Source organism: Myotis nattereri (assembly GCF_964212035.1).
Source record: "Myotis nattereri genome assembly, chromosome: 4".
Taxonomy (NCBI): domain Eukaryota; kingdom Metazoa; phylum Chordata; class Mammalia; order Chiroptera; family Vespertilionidae; genus Myotis; species Myotis nattereri.
The window spans coordinates 1,243,850-1,264,847 of NC_138079.1; the positions used below are offsets into that span (position 1 = coordinate 1,243,850).

The 20,998-nt window shown below is 59.3% G+C and overlaps 2 protein-coding genes across 2 annotated transcripts in view; one reads left to right on the plus strand and one right to left on the minus strand.

The window, feature by feature from the left end:
- Window positions 1-20,998, minus strand: part of GZMK (granzyme K) — a 39,380-nt gene that overhangs the window by 8,009 nt on the left and 10,373 nt on the right. The gene's annotated exons all lie outside the window — the stretch shown is intronic.
- On the plus strand, window positions 12,485-19,878 carry ESM1 (endothelial cell specific molecule 1). Its single transcript, XM_081090494.1, has 3 exons — window positions 12,485-12,890; window positions 15,362-15,511; window positions 18,435-19,878. The coding sequence occupies exons 1-3, from the start codon at window positions 12,566-12,568 to the stop codon at window positions 18,533-18,535; spliced, it is 576 nt and encodes a 191-aa protein (XP_080946620.1). The 5' UTR covers window positions 12,485-12,565; the 3' UTR covers window positions 18,536-19,878.

A 20,998-nucleotide genomic window follows, 5' to 3' on the forward strand; every position in this document is an offset into this window, starting at 1 on the left:
GATGGAGAATTGAAATCCGGGAGAATTGAAATGTTATACTTGCCAGATTGCAACAGACTCCTACCCGATCATTGTCTTCTAGCATAAGACAGTGGGGATCATCAATATGATAGTTACACATCGTACATTAACATTTAATAATACAAGCGCCTGACATTATTTCCAAAAGTCTTCTCACATGATCATTTATAAACTGTCAGGTCTGACGTCTGTGAGGCAGGAGGGACACGCCTGTGCTTGTGCTACAGAAGGGAGAAGCCCAGCGACCTGCACAGCATGGCCTGCACGGAGCCCTCTGCCCGACCTGGAGTAACTTCTACACTAACAAATACAGACGCGGCCAGAGCACAGCGTTTGCAAAAATATCCTGTTTTCACGTTACAGGGCCGTGGCCACAGCAGAGCGTTCCTGCATATTAATTAAATAGCAGACTCAGCGAGACTTCCTGTCGCAGCGCCTGTGGGCGAGGCGCGGAGGGACCCGAGTGAGAAAAGCCACAGACTTAACGAGCCAAACCTGTCAGCTGCAGCCAGATGTCCCGCGAGGGTTCCAGCACCTGTCAGGGCCGGGGCGCCGCTCCCCGCGCTGGGAGCCCACAGGAGGCGGCGGTCCCACAGCCCGTGATGCTGGGGACGCGAGGAAGGCGCGACACGTGGAGGCCACTGGGCGGTGAGGAGGGAGGGGAGGGTGTGAGAGAAACGCTGTGCTTCTGGGGGGGACGGGCGGGCGGGGCCGAAAGCCGCTCAGCGCTTCGGTTTGAGTGACAAGGCCTGACACCCACACGGCTTTTCTCAAGTCCCTGAGCGCCTTCAGCGCCGGCTCGGGCAGTGGCTGTCGCTCATCCTGCTCTGTGGGTGGAGCTGGCAGGTGGCAGTCAGGGCGGGGCCCCGTGTGCCGCTCCAGGCTCCTGCCTCCAACCCCTGTGCCCGCCGTGCTCCGAGCCGCCCAAGAGGCAGCCGGCGGTGCCCGGGGGAGGCGGTGCCCGGGGGAGGCGGTGCCCGGGGGAGGCGGTGCCCGGGGGAGGCGGTGCCCGAGGGAGGACGTCCGTGTGCACTGCAGGCAGACATGGAGGGATGTAGCTCACGGGGAGGGACATCTCCTGTCTCCCGTGTGGCTGGCCTGGAAAGTTCCAGAGAACCCGCTGGTCGATCGCACCGAGCTCTCTGCTTTGGGCTGTGGCGGGCGCGGTGAATGGCATCACTTGTTATGACGCTGAGGATCCTGGTGCAGAGCAGGGGCTGAGGGACGTGCCGAGCTGGGCGGCCCCTTGTGATCCTGTCGGGTCTGCTGCGTGTTTGCTTTGGACGGCTCCGTGGCGTCCTGCTGGGCCGAGCGGGCTGGCGGGCGGCTGGCTTCGTGTCCAGGCCTGCGGCTCTCGGCCGCGAGCTGCTCCGTGTCCTCAGTGGCTGCTCTCAGAGATGCTGGCTGGCGGCTTGGCTTCCGTCCCTCCTCCCGGGGCCCTCCTGTGTGCCAGGAGCCCGTGGAGCAGCGGCCTGGGAGCCCGAGGGCCACATTGGCTCTCTCCCCGGGGCGGCCTCTCTCTCCAGCCCAGACTCCTGCCCTCGACAGCCACGCCCACCAAAGCCCTGTCCTTCCGGTGGCCCCAGACCCGTGCCTGCCCGTGACCTGCTCATGACCATCTGGGGCAAGACGAGGGCTGGGAGTCGGAGTTTAGAAGAAGTTATACAGCTCTATGCGGATTAATTTTTCTGAATGGAATGCAATTCAACGTCTGTTCAATCTGGTCATGAAATAGGGATGTGCTTTGCCTGCCTGTGTGTTTAATGGAACGTTTCTGTGCATTGTGTTGTGTGGTATAACTGTATCAGCCCACGGGGATGGAAACTAGAACCAAACCAACTGACAAACAAATAAACCCCCAGTCACGCCCGGCTCCCCCACAGCGCGTCTGCGCACAGCTCTGTGGGCTCGACGGCAAGGCAGCTGTCTTCCGAGCCCATCTCTCCCTCTCAGCCGCCTTTGAGAAAGTCTCCTGACACCAGCGTTTCCCAGACCTCGGGGCTGTCCAGCCCCCCCAGCCCGGCCTGTGAGATCGGGATCTGGCAGAATTCCCCCAGGCCCCGCCTGGATGGCCACGACCTTCGCCTTGCCTTCTGTCCATTAATGATTTAGCGGATTTGATAAATGACTCTGCTGGCAATTATGGTGAGACTGTGGCAGCTTCGAGCATTGGAGTGGGGAGGGCTGCTGGGCTGCTGTGTGGTGACATTATGTCGGAGGGACTAGGAAAATGCAAGTCCTGCTTCAGATGGCAGCCGTCCTCCCTCCCTGGGGACGCCTTAAGGTGGTGAGCCTGAGAGCAGATGGCAGGAAAGCGCGTGCCCTTGACTCAGACCGTGGCTTTGAACTTGACCTCGATGCAGGACGCTGGGTTGGGGCCTATGGCACATTGGCTATGTACGTTTTTAAGAAATATGTTTTTATTGATTCCAGAGAGGAAGGGAGAAGGAGGGAGAGATAGAAACATCAGTGATGAGAGAGAATCATGGATGGGCTGCCTCCTGCACGTCCCACACTGGGGATCGAGCCCGCCACCCGGGCCTGTGCCCTGAACCGTGGCCTCCTGTTCACAGGTCGATGCTCAACCACTGAGCCACGCTGGCCGGGCTGGCTATGTACCGTTAAATGCCTCAGAGAAGCTCTATGCCAGCGGTTCTCAACCTTCTGGCCCTTTAAATACAGTTCCTCAATTTGTGACCCAACCATAAAATTATTTTCGTGGCTACTTCATAACTGTCATGTTGCTACTGTTATGAATCGTCATGTAAATATCTGATATGCAGGATGGTCTTAGGCGACCCCCGTGAAAGGGTCATTCGACTGCCAAAGGGGTCGCGACCCACAGGTTGAGAACCGCTGCTCTAAGCCCTCCCCGTGGTGGAATGATGGTGGTGAGGAGGGAGTGGAGGGAAATTTGTTTTATCTTCGTCCACCGTAACTTTAATCAGAACACACTTTGCATGTTCATTGTCTTCCGATTACACAGGCATGTTCCCTCCCCACCACCTTTGGGTTTACAGGAGCGAGTCCTGTACTCCTCCCCAAGCGAACATGGAATGACCGCGGTGGGTGGGAGGGTAGCGGATGAGCACAGGGTCTTGCATTTAGGGGGTGGCTGCAGGAGAGCACCCCGAGAGGTCGGCACACGGGGGTCTCCCGTGCTCCTGGAGCGGACGCTGCTCGACGCTCTCCTCTCTCAGCCTCTCCTCTCCAGCCTCCCCTCTCTCAGCCTCTCCTCTCTCAGCCTCCCCTCTCCAGCCTCTCCTCTCCAGCCTCCCCTCTCTCAGCCTCCCCTCTCTCAGCCTCTCCTCTCTCAGCCTCTCCTCTCCAGCCTCCCCTCTCTCAGCCTCTCCTCTCTCAGCCTCCCCTCTCTCAGCCTCCCCTCTCTCAGCCTCCCCTCTCTCAGCCTCCCCTCTGCAGCCTCTCCTCTCCAGCCTCCCCTCTCTCAGCCTCCCCTCTCTCAGCCTCTCCTCTGCAGCCTCTCCTCTCCAGCCTCCCCTCTCCAGCCTCTCCTCTCCAGCATCCCCTCTCTCAGCCTCCCCTCTCTCAGCCTCCCCTCTCTCAGCCTCTCCTATCCAGCCTCTCCTCTCCAGCCTCCCCTCTCTCAGCCTCCCCTCTCTCAGCCTCTCCTCTCCAGCCTCCCCTCTCTCAGCCTCCCCTCTCTCAGCCTCCTCTCTCTAGCCTCTCCTCTGCAGCCTCTCCTCTCCAGCCTCTCCTCTCCAGCCTCTCCTATCCAGCCTCCCCTCTCTCAGCCTCCCCTCTCTCAGCCTCTCCTCTCTCAGCCTCTCCTCTCCAGCCTCTCCTATCCAGCCTCTCCTCTCCAGCCTCCCCTCTCTCAGCCTCCCCTCTCTCAGCCTCCCCTCTCCAGCCTCCCCTCTCTCAGCCTCTCCTCTCCAGCCTCTCCTCTCCAGCCTCTCCTCTCCAGCCTCCCCTCTCTCAGCCTCCCCTCTCTCAGCCTCTCCTCTCCAGCCTCTCCTCTCCAGCCTCCCCTCTCTCAGCCTCCCCTCTCTCAGCCTCCCCTCTCCAGCCTCCCCTCTCTCAGCCTCTCCTCTCCAGCCTCTCCTATCCAGCCTCTCCTCTCCAGCCTCTCCTCTCCAGCATCCCCTCTCTCAGCCTCCCCTCTCTCAGCCTCCCCTCTCTCAGCCTCCCCTCTCTCAGCCTCCCCTCTCCAGCCTCCCCTCTCTCAGCCTCCCCTCTCTCAGCCTCTCCTCTCCAGCCTCTCCTCTCCAGCCTCCCCTCTCTCAGCCTCCCCTCTCTCAGCCTCCCCTCTCCAGCCTCCCCTCTCTCAGCCTCTCCTCTCCAGCCTCTCCTATCCAGCCTCTCCTCTCCAGCCTCCCCTCTCTCAGCCTCCCCTCTCTCAGCCTCTCCTCTGCAGCCTCTCCTCTCTCAGCCTCTCCTCTGCAGCCTCTCCTCTCAGCTGCCCTCCGTGGCCTCTGGTCTTTCTCTTCTCCTTCAGGGTGGCTTTCGGTGCTCACTGTCCCTGCGTGGGAGTATTGGGGGGGAGGGGAAGTTCCACATGGGGTGGTCCCTGTGACGTCACTGGCCCAGGCGATGATCACACTGTCTGCATATTTGTCCTGAAAGATTTACGCACGTGGAGATCCTTCCAGAGGGATGGCCGCCAGCGGAGGGCTTGCAGCCCTGGCCTCCCTCGCAGGCCACAGGCTGTGGGGACTATGGCCTCACACAGAGGAAGCGAGGACGTGGATGAGCCGTTTTCTCTCTTTAGGGAGAAAACCGGGGTCGATCTGGAGGTCAAGGGAAAGCGCGGGGGGGGGGGGGGGGCGACCCAGCGATAGGGCCCAGCAGAAAGGTGCAGGGGGTGGGGGGAGGGGACGAAGTGCTGCAGAGGACCCACCCGTCGAGGCTGGAGGCCTGGGGAGGGAACGCTGCCATTTACGCGTGAGCATCTCGGATGCCGGGATGTGTCCCGGGCCAACCAGACACATCGTCTCTTTACAACAGGAACAGATCTGTGGGGTGGAATAATCTTGAAAGCAAAACCGTTGTTTAAACGAATCAGAATGTCCTCGCACAACCAAGTCCCAGAAGCAAAATAGTAGGTGCTTCAAAGGGGGTGGCTCCACAGGTTGTTTAGTGCGGGGAGCAGGGAGAGCCATGGCAAAGCGGGAACTCAATACACCAACCGACTCAGCGTCTCTCAGTGTCTCATCTGCAGGGAATTCAGGTTTGAATTGTGACACAGCTCTAAGTAGGATAGAAATGATTTTTCCAAAGGCTGATGACTGATAAAATATCTGTCTCCCTCCCCCCCTACCCCCACAGACCCACTGATTCCCGAATCCCTATACTATTTTTTTTTAATTCACAAATAAATTCAAGGTGGATCAAAGGTTTTCTATGAAAATATGAAATCACTATAAACACTAAATGAAACCGTAAATTGACAATAGTGTTTGGGAGAGGAAGGCATAAACCGTCCAATACATTAGCGTCTATAAAACTCTGACTTCTGTAAGGCAAGCAACCCCCGCAGGCAATAGCCAAAGACATGTGACGAAATGTTTGTCCTTTGCATTGAAAAACACTTCCCCCAAAAGATGTCTTTAATATCTGAAGGGCCCTTACAGATCCGTCACAAAGGTAAGAATAATCAGTCGGCGTGATGGGGAACAAATTAATGTAAGCGTAAACAAAACAATCATTTGGCTAAATTTCCTTCTTAGGAACCTAGCATACAAATAAACAATCTTGGTGATTAGAGCGTAAAAAACAAAGCGCATTTCACATTTTTGTGAGTCTTGTGGAGTTTAAGCTGACACCCTAAGAGCACAGGCCTAGCGGATGCTGATAAACAGACCACCACGCTCACGCGCCTTCCGAGGCCGACCCCAGCGAGGCTGCCCCGGGGCCGGCCCGGACACGCCTCCACGCTGGGTTTGACTGTTTCCTACGAGGAACAGAGACCTGAACCCAACAGGGGCCCTGTCAGCAGGTGGAACGGGCGGGTGTGGGTTTATGAGTGACTCTCCTGCCCAGCTCCCCACCGTGCGCTGCACCCCAAGGATCTGCTAAGCGAGTAAAGGGCTGGATGGGGTGGTTTAGTCACGATGTCACGCAGCGTGGCCCTCGTGCTCCCCGTATTCTCTCTCCTGACATCCAGGGGGAAGGGGCGAATGTCACTGTGAGAAAGGAGATGCGCAGGGGACATCCACGGCGGCTAATTCTGTATTTGAAATGTCACTGCTCCCCCCACCCCCCAACTCTGTGCGCCCGTGATAAGTACCAGGAGCCGGGATAGACTAGAGCCACCCCGTTGAGTAAATACCTCCACGGGAATTCACAGCGATAACATCAAAACAACATAAAACGGATTCTAATTTAAGGCTTTCATTGTTTTCACCACCAGCATCGCTGTGTTGGGAAGCTCCTTTCCTTTGCCCTCGCATTCAAGGCAGCAGCCCTGGCTCATCGGCGGCGGCCGATGGCTGAGTCAGTCGCACTTTAACTTAGGGTTTCCTCCAGGCATTCTCGGAGCGTGTGTCACCAGGAAGGAACACGTTCCAGAGCCCACTTCTGCCCCTTCTCCCTTAACAAACAAAATGCAGTTTCCCTGTGTCTGTTGGTTCTCCCCGTGCTTCCTGATTTGCTGGAACAAAACCACCCTGAACCATCAGGCCGTTCAAGACCAAATTCTGAAGCAGGTGAAGCGGACGGCGGGACCCTGTCATGTCACCCTCACTCTTCCCGCCTTTCGACCGTCCTCGCCTGCGAAGCAAGCGCCCACGATGCTCATGGCTCGGGGACATATGAGGGGGTTGCTCTTTACAGTGGACGCTCATGCCAATTAGATAATAAGAAGCTAAGGTCCAGAGGGCGGGTCTCTAAGCTGAGCTCTCAGGGATGGGCACGGGAGGGCTGGTTCGGGTAAAGCCTATTCCTTGTTCTGGGCACATCACACCCGAGAGCACCGCCCACTCCCAGCGGTATGGCCTGGCTCTTTGATTGATGTTTCGCTTTGCATTTTGTTGGGTAACTGACAGCCCCAGTCCCCCGACGGCTGCCAGGGGTGTGTAAGCTGCCACACGGGAGGCGTGGAGGCTCATGGATTTCTCCCTCACGTGTGTGCAGAGGTGGCCAGAGGAATCGGTTAAATCCGGGGCCAGAGGCAGCGGAGAGGGTGGCAGAGGGGTGGGCGGGAGGTGCAGGCAGAAAGGAAACTGATCTGATGACTCCCCTGCTGGCTGACGGCTTTGATGCAGCGCAGGCTGCTGCTGGCGTTGAATGTAGAAGCGGGGGAGGGGTGGGGTGGGGTGTGGGGGGTGTGTGGGGTGTGTGGGGGTGAGAGTGGGGGTTGGGGGGAGGGAGGTGAGAGAGTTCTCCCCTGACCAGGCCCCCCCGCCTCCCCCCCCCCGCTCCCCGCCCCCAGACCTGGGCAGGAGGCCTCATCGGAGCCCTCCTGTGGGTGGGCAGGTGGGAGGGGCTGGGGGCTTATTTCTCCTGGGAGCACGTGCCACCTGGAGCCTCAGCTGTGCAGGCTGGAGCCGAGCCCGTGAGGACCACGTCAGTGACCATGAGTGGTGCCTGCGCCGGTAGTCAGAGGCCCCGGCTGAAGAACGGAGCCAGGGGTGCGTGGTGCACGCTGGCCAGGGACGACTCCGGCCGGGGGGGCACCGGCGAGGGCATCACTCAGCCCCTGGCATTCAGCCTTGAGGGTGAAGAAGGGAGCTGAAGCCGGTGGGCAGATGAGCAGACGCAGACCGAGACCACGGCTGTGATCAATGGCAGCCCTGCTGGTGTACAGTCTGGTCCGTGTTGGTTCTCTATGACGAGAAATATTTAGTAAGTTACTGAGCTGTCAATACTCATGTTGTATAACTACTCCAAGGCAAGCTTTAAAAAATAACACTTTTAAAAAGTTAACTGATAACACTCCAGCTGATCAAATGTTTCTTCCCTCTGGTGTCTTTGGCTGTTGAATGAACAACTTTGGCCATCGAATGAATACCTTTGCCAGAGCCACTGCTGAAGTCCGACTTTTCCTAGCTCTACACTCAGGGCGCCAGTGTAGTGGGGGCTCGGGGGGCTGTCTGGGGTGCCTCCATTACTCCCCCCTCCCCTTTCCAGGTGCGAAGGTCCCTGATGACCTGCTCACTCTGGCTGCCGGGAGGGGCTGTGCAAGAAGAAAGGCCGTCTTCGAGGTGAAGGCCTGGACTCCCGTGACTGGACGGGAGGCTCTCACGGTGCACCACGCTCTGAGAGGCGTGTCTTCCTGCCACGGTGGGCGTGGCTTTGCGGTGGCAGGTGCATGGTTTCGGAGGCTCGCTGTGCACGATTGGCGGGCAGGGTGCAGCCCTCACAGCGTTTGGGCGAGGTCATCCTGGCAAACATGCCCCCCGTGTCATCATCTGTCAAATAGCTTTATTCGGTGGTTCCTCTCGTCCCTTCAGAGCAGCCATCGGACTCCCTGGTGCATCAGACAGCCTCCCTTCTCCTGGGCTCAGAGCGGGCCCTTGTCCGGGTGCGGGTGGGTGGAGGGCTCATTCACGCCCTGCTTGAGTCCCGTTCTTCTACATCGGTAACTCGAGGCATTGATACTTACGGAGCAGCCTGGGCCCACGCTCATCAGACGATCCTCTTGTAATAACTGCGGACCCCTCGTCGAGACCGGCCACGTGAAGGCTGATGTTTCTATTTCCCGTGCTGAGGACACTGTGAATACAGGAAGCCAGCAGGTTGGATTCCTTTCATTCCTGGTGGCATTGTTTGGTGTTTGATTCAGGGAGTACTTCCTAGATATATTTACACAGGAGACAGGCTCAGCCTGTTGTCTGGAGGGGTGGTGTGTGCACAGCTCACGATCCAGTGTCAGGACTGTAAGCTGGGGGTGTATGTGCATGTGTGTGTGCATGTGTGTGTGCATGTGTGCACACATGTGTGTGACATGTGTGTGCGTGCGCCTTGGAGCTGGCTGTGGATATAAACTCGGGCTCTACAGCTCTTAGACATCTCACCCTAAATACCTCTAGTCAGGTGGGTTGGGGTGGTGGCAGGCAGCCTGCAGAGGGAAGCCTTCGATTTCATCCTGGAAAGTTCTCATAGCAAACGAAGGACTGGCAAGCAACCCCTGGTCCCGCTTAGCAAACTGTCGATGATGAGTCAACAAAAATAAAAGCAGGTCTGCCCTGGCCGGGCTGCTCAGCGGTTAGAGCACTGGCCCATGGATGAAGGGTTGGGGGTTTGATTCTGGTCAAGGGCACGCAGCTGGGTTGTAGGCTTGATCCTGGCCCAGGTCGGGGCATGTGCAGGAGGCAACCAATCCGCATGTCTCTCTCACATCGATGTTTCTCTCTGTCTCCACCCCTTCCTTCCAACTCTCTCTAAAAATCAGTGGGGGAAAATACCTTTGGTTGAGGCTTAACAAATAAACAAACAAAAGCAGCTCTATGTCTTCAGGCGGCCCTACGTTTCTCTGACTCTAACATGCTATCGGTGTAGTTTGTGCCGTTATCATATATATCATTAGGGAAGAAAAACCATTCTCATCACTACGGTCTGATGTAATACTTCTAAATCACCACCGTCTTTACTCATCCCATTGACAGCACCCTCATAGGGTTATTGGGCTACCGGTTTCTATAACTTAGAACTTTTGAGCATTCATAGGAAGGAGAATAGAAATTCACTAAATTCAGTAAAATGTTCCTAAATGACCCCACGTTCACCTCTGACCCTTCTGAGCCGCATGCCGAGGCCAGGCCTCCGTCACGGAGCAGGGACCCCGGTCATCCGGGTTCTGAGCCGGGCAGGCTGCTCCGAGGCTCGCTCCACTGTGGTCTCTGAGCCTCCGTCCGGTCCCGCTCAGGCAGCCCTGAGCCAGCACTGGAGCCCCCCAGAGTCTTCAGAACCAGCACACCTGGTGGCCCGTTCAAGACCACAGCAGAGCACCCCCGTCAGCCCCACAGGCAGCACCCCCTCAGGGCGGTCTCAGCGGGCCCCGGGCCCCACTGGGGTCAGCCTGCTCCGTGGGCTCAGCCCCTGCCCGGCAGCTCATAGGTGATGGTCACGGCCGATGCTCACAGCCACTGTCTGTGGGTCAATCCCAGCCACACACATGCCAACAGCAACCAAGGTTCACCCACCACAGGAGGGAGCACACGACCCACTGGGGGCACTCCGGCCTGCCTGGCGCAGGGGGCCAGGGAGACGGCACCCCTGGCTTCACGGGAAACCTACCCCCTGTACCCCCTGTATCTCCTGTACCCCTGTACCTCCTGTGCTCCCTGTACGCCCTGTACCCCCTGTACCTTCTGTACCCCCTGTGCCCCCTGTACCTCCTGTGCCCCCTGTACCCCCTGTACCTCCTGTACCCCCTGTATCCCCTGTACCTCCTGTGCCCCCTGTACCTCCTGTACCCCCTGTACCTCCTGTACCCCCTGTATCCCCTGTACCCCCTGTACCCCTGTACCCCCTGTACCTCCTGTGCCCCCTGTACCTCCTGTACCCCTGTACGCCCTGTACCTCCTGTGCCCCCTGTACGCCCTGTACCTCCTGTGCCCCCTGTACCTCCTGTACCCCCTGTACCTCCGTACCTTCTATACTCCCTGTGCCCCCTGTACCTCCTGTACCCCTGTACCCCCTGTGCCCCCTGTACCTCCTGTACCCCCTGTAACTCCTGTACCTCCTGTACCCCTATACCTCCTGTACCCCCTGTACCTCCTGTACCTCCTGTGCCCCCTGTAACTCCTGTACCTCCTGTACCCCTATACCTCCTGTACCTCCTGTGCCCCCTGTACCTCCTGTACCCCCTATACCTCCTATACCCCCTGTACCTCCTGTACCCCCTGTACCCCATGTGCCCACGATCAGAAACAACAAAGCAGTGTGCCACCTGCTAAGCACGTGTTTGCTTCTGGGGAGATGAAGGCAGGCCATTTGGATTCGGATGGTCACGGACCCGTCTGGGAGATTTGGAAGCCGAAACGTGCGGCTTCATGTGCCAGGCAGAGGAACTCGGCCCCCTGCGGCCCGATCCCGCCCCCCGTCCTCCTGAAACCGCACTTTCCCTGCCCACGACGTCCCTCCAGGCGTCTCTGCCCCATCCAGGGGACGAGGACTCTGTGGAGCCACCAGCTGACACACGACTCTCTGCAGAGGGGCAGCCTGTGTCCGCCACAGCGAGCCCGTGACCACCAAGCCACCAGCTGACACACGACTCTCTGCAGAGGGGCAGCCTGTGTCCGCCACAGCGAGCCTGTGACCACCAAGCCACCAGCTGACACACGACTCTCTGCAGAGGGGCAGCCTGTGTCCGCCACAGCGAGCCTGTGACCACCAAGCCACCAGCTGACACACGACTCTCTGCAGAGGGGCAGCCTGTGTCCGCCACAGCGAGCCTGTGACCACCAAGCCACCAGCTGATGGGGCTGCACAGTCACTGACTGCCAGGGGGGGCGTTTCTGTTCCGACAGGGGTGCGTGGGTGCAGCTCTTGGAACCCACATGTGGCTGGGCTAGCAGTCTCCTCTCTCCTCTTCAACCTTCCTTTTCTGCCCCACGAACCTCGCTGAGCAGTATCCTAAGAGGCCGCCCCCCCCAACCCCCCCCCCGCCCCAGGTGGTCCAGGCCCTGGGGCCCAGGCAGGCTGGAGACCTTGCTTCCCGGGGGGTAATGTTTTCCCTGACACTCGCCTCCCTGCCGCAGGGGGCCGTTCCCGCCGGCGCGGCTGTTTCCCTGGGCCCGCTGCCCCGCTTGGTGGTTTCCTGAGGCTCTGAGGACGCCAGGAGGTGAGGGAAGGGCTCGGATGGGCTCAGCCACTGGCCAGGCAGGCGGTGATGGATGAGCCCCCTCGCGGGGCTGCGGTCCCAGGCGGCAGCTGCTAAGTGTTTCCAGCCTGAACAGCGCGGGCCAGCCCAGCGGGGTCCCACTCCTCTGCGCTCTCTGCGCTGATCTTAAGGGCCATTCCCGGCTGCAACGCCCCCTCTTTCTAGAAATCCAGCTACGCCCACGACAAACCCAGACGTGTGCGGTGCGAACTGCCTTAGGGAAGCGTCGGAGGAGAGGGCGGGGAAGGGGGGTCTTTGAAAACATCCCTTTCGAGCTGTTTCCCGCGGGAGCGCTGGAAGGCAGTGTGGCCTTTCTCTTCCCAGTGGCCTCCTGGCCGCTGGCTGCGGGGAGGCACCGCGCGTGGCTTCCTCCTGGAAGGAGCGGCCGACAGCCCTGCGCTGAGGAGGCCGGGCAGCTCGGTCCCCCTGCAGACGGCCTTGAGCCCCGGAGACGGAAGTGAGCGGGGTTTTCACTCCTCATGCAAAACAACCGTCTCAACATAATAGATGACATCAGCGAGGGCTTTTCAATTCCTGGATGGCAGCGGCGAGCTAACCCGGCTTCATCCTGGGTTTCCAAACCGAAACGACAGCCTGGCAGGGACGCAGCGGCCGCTGCCTGAGGGGACCTGCCGGAGGCCGGGGCGGCCAGCGCACCTAAAACCCGCACGTGGGCACGGGCTCGGCTCGGCTCAGCTCCCCTGGGCGCCAGCCAGGACCCCACCAGGAGGAGGAGGAGGAGCCCAGCCCCCGGGAAGCATGCGGGCCTGCCTGCTGCTGCTGGCCACACTCCTGGTCCCCGCGCCCCTGGTCCCCGCGCCCCTGGTGCCCGCGCCCCCGGCCCGGAGCAGCGGGTACGCGGTGGACTGCCCGCAGCGCTGCGACGCCCCGTGCGCCAGTGGCCGGCGCTGCCCGAGGACGGTGCTGGACGACTGCGGCTGCTGCCGCGTCTGCGCGGCCGAGCGCGGGCACACCTGCTACCGCACCGTCGTGGGCATGGATGGCGCCAAGTGCGGCCCGGGGCTGAGGTGCCAGTTCTACAGCGAGGAGGATGCGTTCGGCGACGAGTACGGCATCTGCAAAGGTAAAGGGGGGCCCCGGCTGCTCCCCGCCCGGGGTGCACGGGGCGAAGCCAGCTGGGAGGTGGGGGCCTCTCTGCCCGAGGACCCGAGGGGGACAGGTGGGCGAGGGCCAGGCCAGGCAGGCATGTCACAGGGACAGGGAGCGGAGGACGGTGCTGCCTTCCTGGTGGGACTCTCGGGAGCAGGCAGGTAACCTCGCTGGGCACCGGGTGCTCTCCAGCCGGCAGTGACTGCCGGGTGGCATGGGTGCCTCGGGGAGGGCTGCCCGGCCCCGCTTTAGGGATTCTGTGATTCTGAAAGGTCCCGGGACGGAGGGCATCTCTCAAGATGAGCGTTTCCGACGAACCCGATGCGCCCTGTGAGCCGGGGGTTTCCTCCCCTGACAGCACAGCTCCCCTTGGAGGAGGGACCCCGAGGCGGGGAGCACCCCTCCTCCCACCCGGTCAGGGGCTCCGGTCGTCTGGGAAGGTAGCAGGTGGAGTAAAACAGGCAGACATGACACCGGGAAAGAGAAGGCGGGCTTCTGTAAGGACGAGGCTGGCAGCCTCACAGCCTGACAGTAAGTGGTCAGGTTACCGCGGCCGCTCAGGACGGGGCCAAGCATTTGCAGAATTCTCCTCAAACGCCGTGGTTATGGCTTAAAATGGCTAACATGCTGAGAATCGGAAGAAGGACCTACGGGTCCCTCGTGTTGGCACCATTAAGAGCCATTATTAAGAGGCACCAGATGCTGCCGCACGGCCATCAGTGCTGTAACACCAGGGGGCCTTTAACGTTACTAAGGGGCCGGGGAAACGTCTGGGAACGCTGACGTTTCATGTATTGGGTACAACGGTGTGCTTTTACGACTGAAAACCAGGCATCAGAACTGAATCATTAATTCTCCTTCCTCGTGGACAGATACTTTACAAACGAACCCCCGCTTAACCCGTAAAACATGCTACAGGCTAGGAAACTGCTCGGACTGTCGGGAGCGTTTTATTTGGGGCTTAGTTTAGGTGAAAGGTAGACGGGCGAGGACATCTTCTCTCAGCCACAGACAGTCCTCGCCGCAGGCAGCTCGGGGGGCAGCGGCCAGCAGCCCTGCCGGGCGTCGGGGGGCAGACGGCGCCCGCCTTTCTCCTGGCAGCAGCCTCCTGTGCAGACGGTGTGGACGCGCCCTCGGACGGGCAGGGACTCAGACTGCCAGGCACCGGGCGTCCAGCGCTCTCGTGCCCCCAAGTGTCCGAGTCGCTGTGGACGCGGTGCGTCTTAGAGAGACGGGGGGGATGGCTGTTTGGCATCGCCCTCCAGGCGCAGGCCTGTGTCGCCGGAGCGCTCTTCCCTCGGCCGGAGCCGGAACCTGTGAGCCCCCCAGGCTGGAGAGAGGCCCTCCCTCCGTGCGCTTGGCTGCAGGCAGCCCCGCCGCAGCCTCTTAGGGACCAGCGCTCACACGGACAGGGCACACACAGTGGCCTGTCAGATCCTTCTGAACACCCGTGTGCTTGGCGCTGTGTTGCCAGGTAACAGGCAGCCGCCGACACATGTCTGTTGAACACCCAGGACCTCTGCCCAGGTTACACAGACGTGCACGGGGCTGTGGCTCAGGTTTCAGTTCCCTGCATCACCGAGATGGCTGAGCCCAGCGGTGCTTCCCCGGGCGGCGTCTCAGCGCCCCCTGGAGGGCTCTCCGCGACCGACTTGCAGCAGGGTCCCCTCCCCGCACCTGACCCTGTGCGAGCCCTGCCTCTCCCACCTGCATCTCCCCCAGATCCATCCTGACACCTCCCTGCCCCTCCTCGGGGCGCAGCCTCCGCCTGTCTCTGCCGGGTGGGTGTGCGCTGACCAGGGGTCCCTGCGCCAGGAGGCAGGCTCTGCCTGTCACGCGTGGCTGTGCTGGGGCCTTTGTCCCGTCAGAGCCACACGCCTTTCACACGGGAACTCGACCTCCCCGGCTCAGCCCCACGAGGGCCAGCGCCCGAGGCACCTCTCCGCCCGCAGTCCGTGGTTTGACGTTTGCTTATGGCTCTGTTTATTGGGTGGCGTTGTTCATGACAGCGTACAGTTCCCAGGGTACAGCTCTACAACCTATCGCCTGTACGTTGTGGTGTGTGTACACCACACACGTCTGATCCCCTGCCATCACCATTCACCTGCCTCGCCCTTCCCCCTCGCCCTTTCCTCTGCCCGCTGTTGCCTGTGGAGCTTCGGGTAGCTTTTTGCTGACTCCCTTCGCTCTTTCCCCCGCCCCCAGCACCCTCCCCACAGCCGCCAGGCTGTTCTGTTTCTCGGAGTCTGGGTCTACTCTGTTGGGTGGTTTATTTAGTTCACTGGCTCCCACACTTGTGACTGACAGTTCAGCGTCCCCAGTCTGCTTCCGAGGACGGGCTTTTACCTGGCAGCCCCGACTCCCGCGGTTTGCTCAGCTCCCAGGCAGTGCCCGCAGGCGTGGGGCGGGCGGTGCGGGAGCCCCTAACCTGCCCTCTGCCCGCAGACTGCCCCTTCGGCACCTTCGGGATGGACTGCAGGGAGACCTGCCGCTGTCCGCTGGGCGTGTGCGACAGGGTGACTGGCCGGTGTCTGCAGCACCCCTTCCTCCAGCATGAGGCCGCCAGGTCCCCCGACAGAGGCGCTCCCCGCGCAGGTGAGCCTGGGCCGGGGACGCGGGCGGGCGTTGCGCTGAGGGTCCGTGTTACCGAGGGGGAGGGGGTTGCTGCTGCTGTTTTTTTTAAAAAGATCTTATTAATAATTTAGAAGATTATATGATTTCTCATAAAGTTTACCCAGCTTTTATGGAGGATAAACAAGATCAATTATACCCCCCCCAAAAAAAAACACGCCCCAAAACACACCTGTAATAAAAAGAAAAACCAACGAAGACAAGAAAGTTCTTGAAACTCTTCAGTGCCTGTCTGATGGACGTGCTACCCGTGGTCGGCAAACTGCGGCTCGCGAGCCACACGCGGCTCTTGGGCCCCTTGAGTGTGGCTCTTCCACAAAATACCACGTGCGGGCACACACGTATAGTGCGATGGAAACTTCGTGGTCCATGCGCAGAAGTCGGTATTTTGTGGAAGAGCCGCACTCAAGGGGCCCAAGAGCCGCGTGTGGCTGGTGAGCCGCGCCTCCCAGCCTCCCCTACAAGGACTCAGGAAGTCGGGGGATACGGTCTAAGAGCCGAGAGGGAGCCCAGAAAACGCGTTTTAGCCAAATGGAAGCATTTCGTGGCGTAACTCCAAGCGTGTTTTCTGTGGACCTTGGAGAGGAGCAGAGAGGCGTCTGTGGCTGGAACTTGGGGATTGTCTCTGACCCTCGGCGCGGGGGAGGCGGTCCTCACAGGCCGCTCGCCAGCCCACGGCGTCTCTTACCGGGTCGTGGGGACACAGCCTGGGCCGCGTGCCCTGCACGGCTTGGTTTTCTTGTTGAATCAATGTCCGGTCCAGTCCAGCTTCGATGGAAAGCAGCTCATTTAAAACGACATGTAGCCACAGAACTAGTATCAGTAACCCCCCCCCCCTTGTATTTAAATACTTGACAATCCAAAGCCACTTTATTTAGGGTTTTTTCCTGGCCCTTTGCAACTCAAATGAATTAGGATTAGAAATCGCTGGCAAATGGGCTGTTTCCCAGCTCCCCCTCCTTACACATGGGTGCAATTCAGCGCCTTATGATTAAGGGAAAATAATGAGCTTTTAATAATGACTATTTTTAAGTATGGCTATGCCCTTAAATATTAGTTTAAAATGAAAACCCTTCTTAACCTATTTGCTGAGTAACGGTGTGACTATCTGATGTGGAAATTTAGATCATTATGAACATTTCAGCTACTTGTGAATTGTCCCTATGGTCCTTGAAAAGCAGAACAGAAATTAAGACCTACATTTTTTTGTGCTGAGGTGGTGTTCACATCACATAAATTAACCGTTTTAAAGTGACGAGTTCCGTGGCATTTGGTGTATTCACAGTGCCGAGGGGCCACCACCTCGAAATGGTCCCAGAACATTGTTCTCAGCCCCCAATAAAACCCCAATACCCCCCGCCACCCCCTTCCTCACGTTCTCCGTCCACAGCCGCGGCTCTGCGCCCGAGAGGGGCTTTGGGAGGTCTGATGCGTTTGCTGCGGGGCTCGCACCCGCTGTGTGCGGCTCGCTGCCGAGCGCTTGCGCTGTTTATCTATTTGCTTTCTGAGAACCAGAGGCCAGAGAACCGGGGACACAGCGTCACACCCCTCTGCAGCGTGTAAGGTCGCACCTAAGCTTTTCCACCGAGAGAAACGAGCCCCTCGGGAGCCTCTGAGGTTGGGGATGCGCGTGGGGGATGCCGACGAGGGCCCTCCCGGCGCCCACCTGTGTCCGCCCCGCACAGCGCGTCCCCCACAGGGCGCGTGCAGGCTCCGGCCCGCAGCCTCGCGGGTGTGGACACCGTGGCCGCTGTACCGACAGGCGCCTCAGGAGCATTCTGCAGGACGGAAGTGGCATGACACTCACACACTCTCCCCAAATCCGAGACCAGCTTCTCAGGAGACATTTACGAAGGAAGCATGTTCTGAGCCAAGGAGTTTCCTTGCAGATTAGCTAAGGAGCTGGCCAGCGTGTAAGCTCGGGCGCCTCAGGCAGCTCAGGGCCGAGAAGGGGCCCCCTAACCGCCTGTGACTGGGCGCCCGGAGCCCGCAAGCAGCTGTGCGTTTCCTGGCGGGGCTTTCGGGGGCTCCCACGCTGCGGTTCCCAGGAGGGGGTTTGGGGCCAGGGTCCTGTCCGGGCTTCACGTCGCCTCTGCACAGGCTGTGTGGGCTCCGAGGGTCACCGCACAGGGGGCCCCCTCATTCCACCAGGTCGTCACCTCGACTTCCTACCTGTTGGGTATAACACCCTTGGCAAGCGAGCTTCCTGGCTTCCTCTCTCTCTCTCTCTCTCTCTCCCCCCCTTCTCCCCCCCCCAGACTGGAAATTCACAGCAACTTTTTGGGGCGCGGGAGGGGTGGCAGCATCTGAGCTGGTCCGTGGCTCACACACGGCACCTCCAGCTGCACGAACCTTCCAGCCTCCCACTTTGTGCGTGTGCTGCTGCCGCCAACACCTGGCTCCCCTCAGAAGCAGGAAACCCCATCCGAGCGCATTCTCAGCATGACACGCTTTTCTCCCGGAGAGGAGAGAGGCCTGTCTTTGCAGACGTTCGCCCTTCCGTCCGCCGGGAGCCACACCAAGGGCCTCCTCCTCCTCCAGGCCAGGAGCGCGAGCGTCTCGCCGAGAGCGCTGTTCGCACAGCCCTTGCCGACACGCACGTGTTCATTAAGCACCTGCTACGCTCCCGGCACTGGTGTGGCAACAGGCAGAACGCAGCCCTTGCCGTGGCGCTGGTGGGCTGGCGGTGGAGTGAGGGGACACGGAAAGGAGGAGAAAAGACGCGGGCAGTGCCCTGTGAGACGATGTCTCGGTGCCAGGTGGGAGGAGAGGCAGCTCAGGGGGAGGCGCGGGTCACAGGGCGCGGAGGGCACAGAGCGCAGCCTGCACGTGCTCAGGGTGTCACTCCTGACCCTGGAGGCCTAACGGTGCGTTTCTCCCGTTTCAGAGCCTGACGCCGGGTCTGGCGACGGCAACGCCGTGACGCAGGACGTCCGGAGCCAGCACGCCGCCCGCTCTCCCGGCACCAAGTGGTTAGAGCCCCGCTGACCCCGCGGGCGCTCCGAGCGAAGACTGTTTGAATGAGCATCCGACCCCCAGCCGACACTTAGGAACCTCCGCTTGTAGCATAGGCCGTGCACCTTCTGGAGACAAGCAGGACTCAGGGCGGGCCCAGAAGGAAGAGCAGGCTACTAACACCCGTGCAGCGCCGCCGACGGAACCCTTAGGCTTTGCCACATATTCGAATGCATGCAGCCGTGTCACATTCGCGTGTAGATTAGTGCTGAAGGACCGGAACGCAGCCAGGCCACGCGGGCAGGTCAGCCGAGGAGACAGCTGCGGCCGAGTCACAGCGCGGCCACGTCCCTCGCCCGGACGCACGTGAACTCTGGGATGCACACCGACGTGTGTCGGGCGGTGGAAGGGCTCGGAGCAAGAGAAGATGGGGTGGGGGGTGGGGGGATGACAGGCGGGTCCTCCTTGTCACTGTATCCGTAGAATGTCATTGAGCTTCTTTTCACTTTTGGGAAAACCGAAGCAGAACAGTCCCCGAGGGCCGGGGGCGGCTGCAGCGGGTGGAGTGGGCGTGCCAGCCTCAGACGGGGCGCTCCCCGGGCTCAGGAGGCTCCTGGCGCCGGCTCTGGCGGGTGCGCTGGCAGGAAAAGCCGTCAGGCCGCACCCCAGACCGAGGGCCTGGGAAGTATGTGGCCCACTTGGGGGAGGTGTGATGGTCAATATTTATATGTTTTTGTACACGGTTGTTAGGATGAGACATCCCCCACGCCGATATTTATCGCCCTCTTGGGAAAATGAACCTAATATTGTTTAAAATGCTTAGAACAAAGATCCAAGGCACGGGAAATTTTTATTAATAATTATAGTAATATTATAGTGAGAAAGCATAATAGGAACCTAGAAAATCGAGTCACTGGATTTACAAAATGTCACAAAATGAGCAACAGAGAGAATTTATTTAAAAGTAAGTGCAGGGACTCTGACAAGTTTTAAACTTAAAGTAGAAAATAGCTTTAAGGGAGGTTTGGAAAGGAGCCAGTTTCACAGGGAATGCCAGCTGTAAAGTCTAGTTCCTTTCATGCTTTTCACCTTTAAATGCAGTTGATACATGGAATTATGAGCACCCCTGGGAGGACCTGTGCGCCAACAGCGCTGTTTGCTGGAGTTTGTGGGGAAACTTTTGCAGAAGCGTTTCATTTGGAGTAAAGACTTATTTAAGAACTATTTCAATATTTACCTATGTTTTATTCTCAAAGTTTGCCAACAAAGCCGTGAGTGTGTGTGTCGAACGGTCTTTGAATGTAAACGGAATAAGCTGTTAGAATTTGTTTTTTAAGGGACACGTTTATGATTGTTCAATAAAAAAGCAAGACGGTGTTCTGAGTCCATTTGTGATTTTGTTAAATCGTTAGAAGTTATTTAAATGGTTCGTCCAATGAACCAGAACTCTTTCATACACATGGAAGGGCGAGTTCCTCACCGGAATTTTCTGCTCCAGATAAGCATCTGGGGTCAAAACCAGCGTATCTACTTCTTTGCCTCCCGCTTTTTGTCTGCTCGTGCCTTACAGCTTCCTACCAACGCTGTCCCGATGCATGAGCCCATTCTACAGAGCGGAACAGAAGGCGGAGAGACCCTGCGGTGCTGGGAGGTGGGACGCGCCGAGGTAGGCGGCCCTCGGTGCGCGTAAAGGACAGGCGGGCGCTGTGAGGCTCGAGGGCTGCGCAGCGAGGAGCGCGGAGGTCCCCTCAGCCTGGCGGGCAGCGATGGACGCGCTTTCAGGGAACTGACACCGCACGAAGACACTTATTTCTGTATTAGGGGAAACACCCAGTTTGCCTGAATTAATCTCCCCCCGCCCTTTTTAAAAAAATCCTCCCCTGAGGACACTTTTCCCATTGATTTTTAGACAGTGGAAGAGAGAGGGAAAGACAAACATCGATGTGAGGGAGACATATGGATGGGTTGCCTCCTGCATGCGCACGGCCAGGGCCGGGCCGGGGAGGAGCCTGCAACCGAGGTACATGCCCTTGACCGGAATCGAACCTGGGTCGGGACTCTTCGGTCTGCAGGCCGACGCTCTATCCACTGAGCCCAACAGGCCAGGGCTCTTTGTCCCTTTTCTTGAGGTGGGAGAACGATGTGAGTGAGCGACAGTCACACTCAGGCAAGAGGTAGAGTTACCACCAATAGGAGCGGAAAGCACCGGAAGCCTTGGCCTGCAGGCTGGGCAGTGCCGTTGCAGGATGTGCTCTCAAGGAGTGAGGTCACTGACAGATCTGCTGCCGTGGCCAGCGGTCTGGCCTCAGCCCAGTGCCCCGAGGGGTGGCGGGGACCGCGGGGCAGGAGCTAGACGAGGAGGGGTTGGCTTCTGCCCCCCGCACGGCACCCGCCACCTGTGAGACCTTGGGCAGTAAAGTCAAACCAAGGCGGGCTCACCTGCTCTCAGGGGCAGAGGAGTCTCCAGCTGCCCAGCTTCATGCCCGGGGCCCCGTG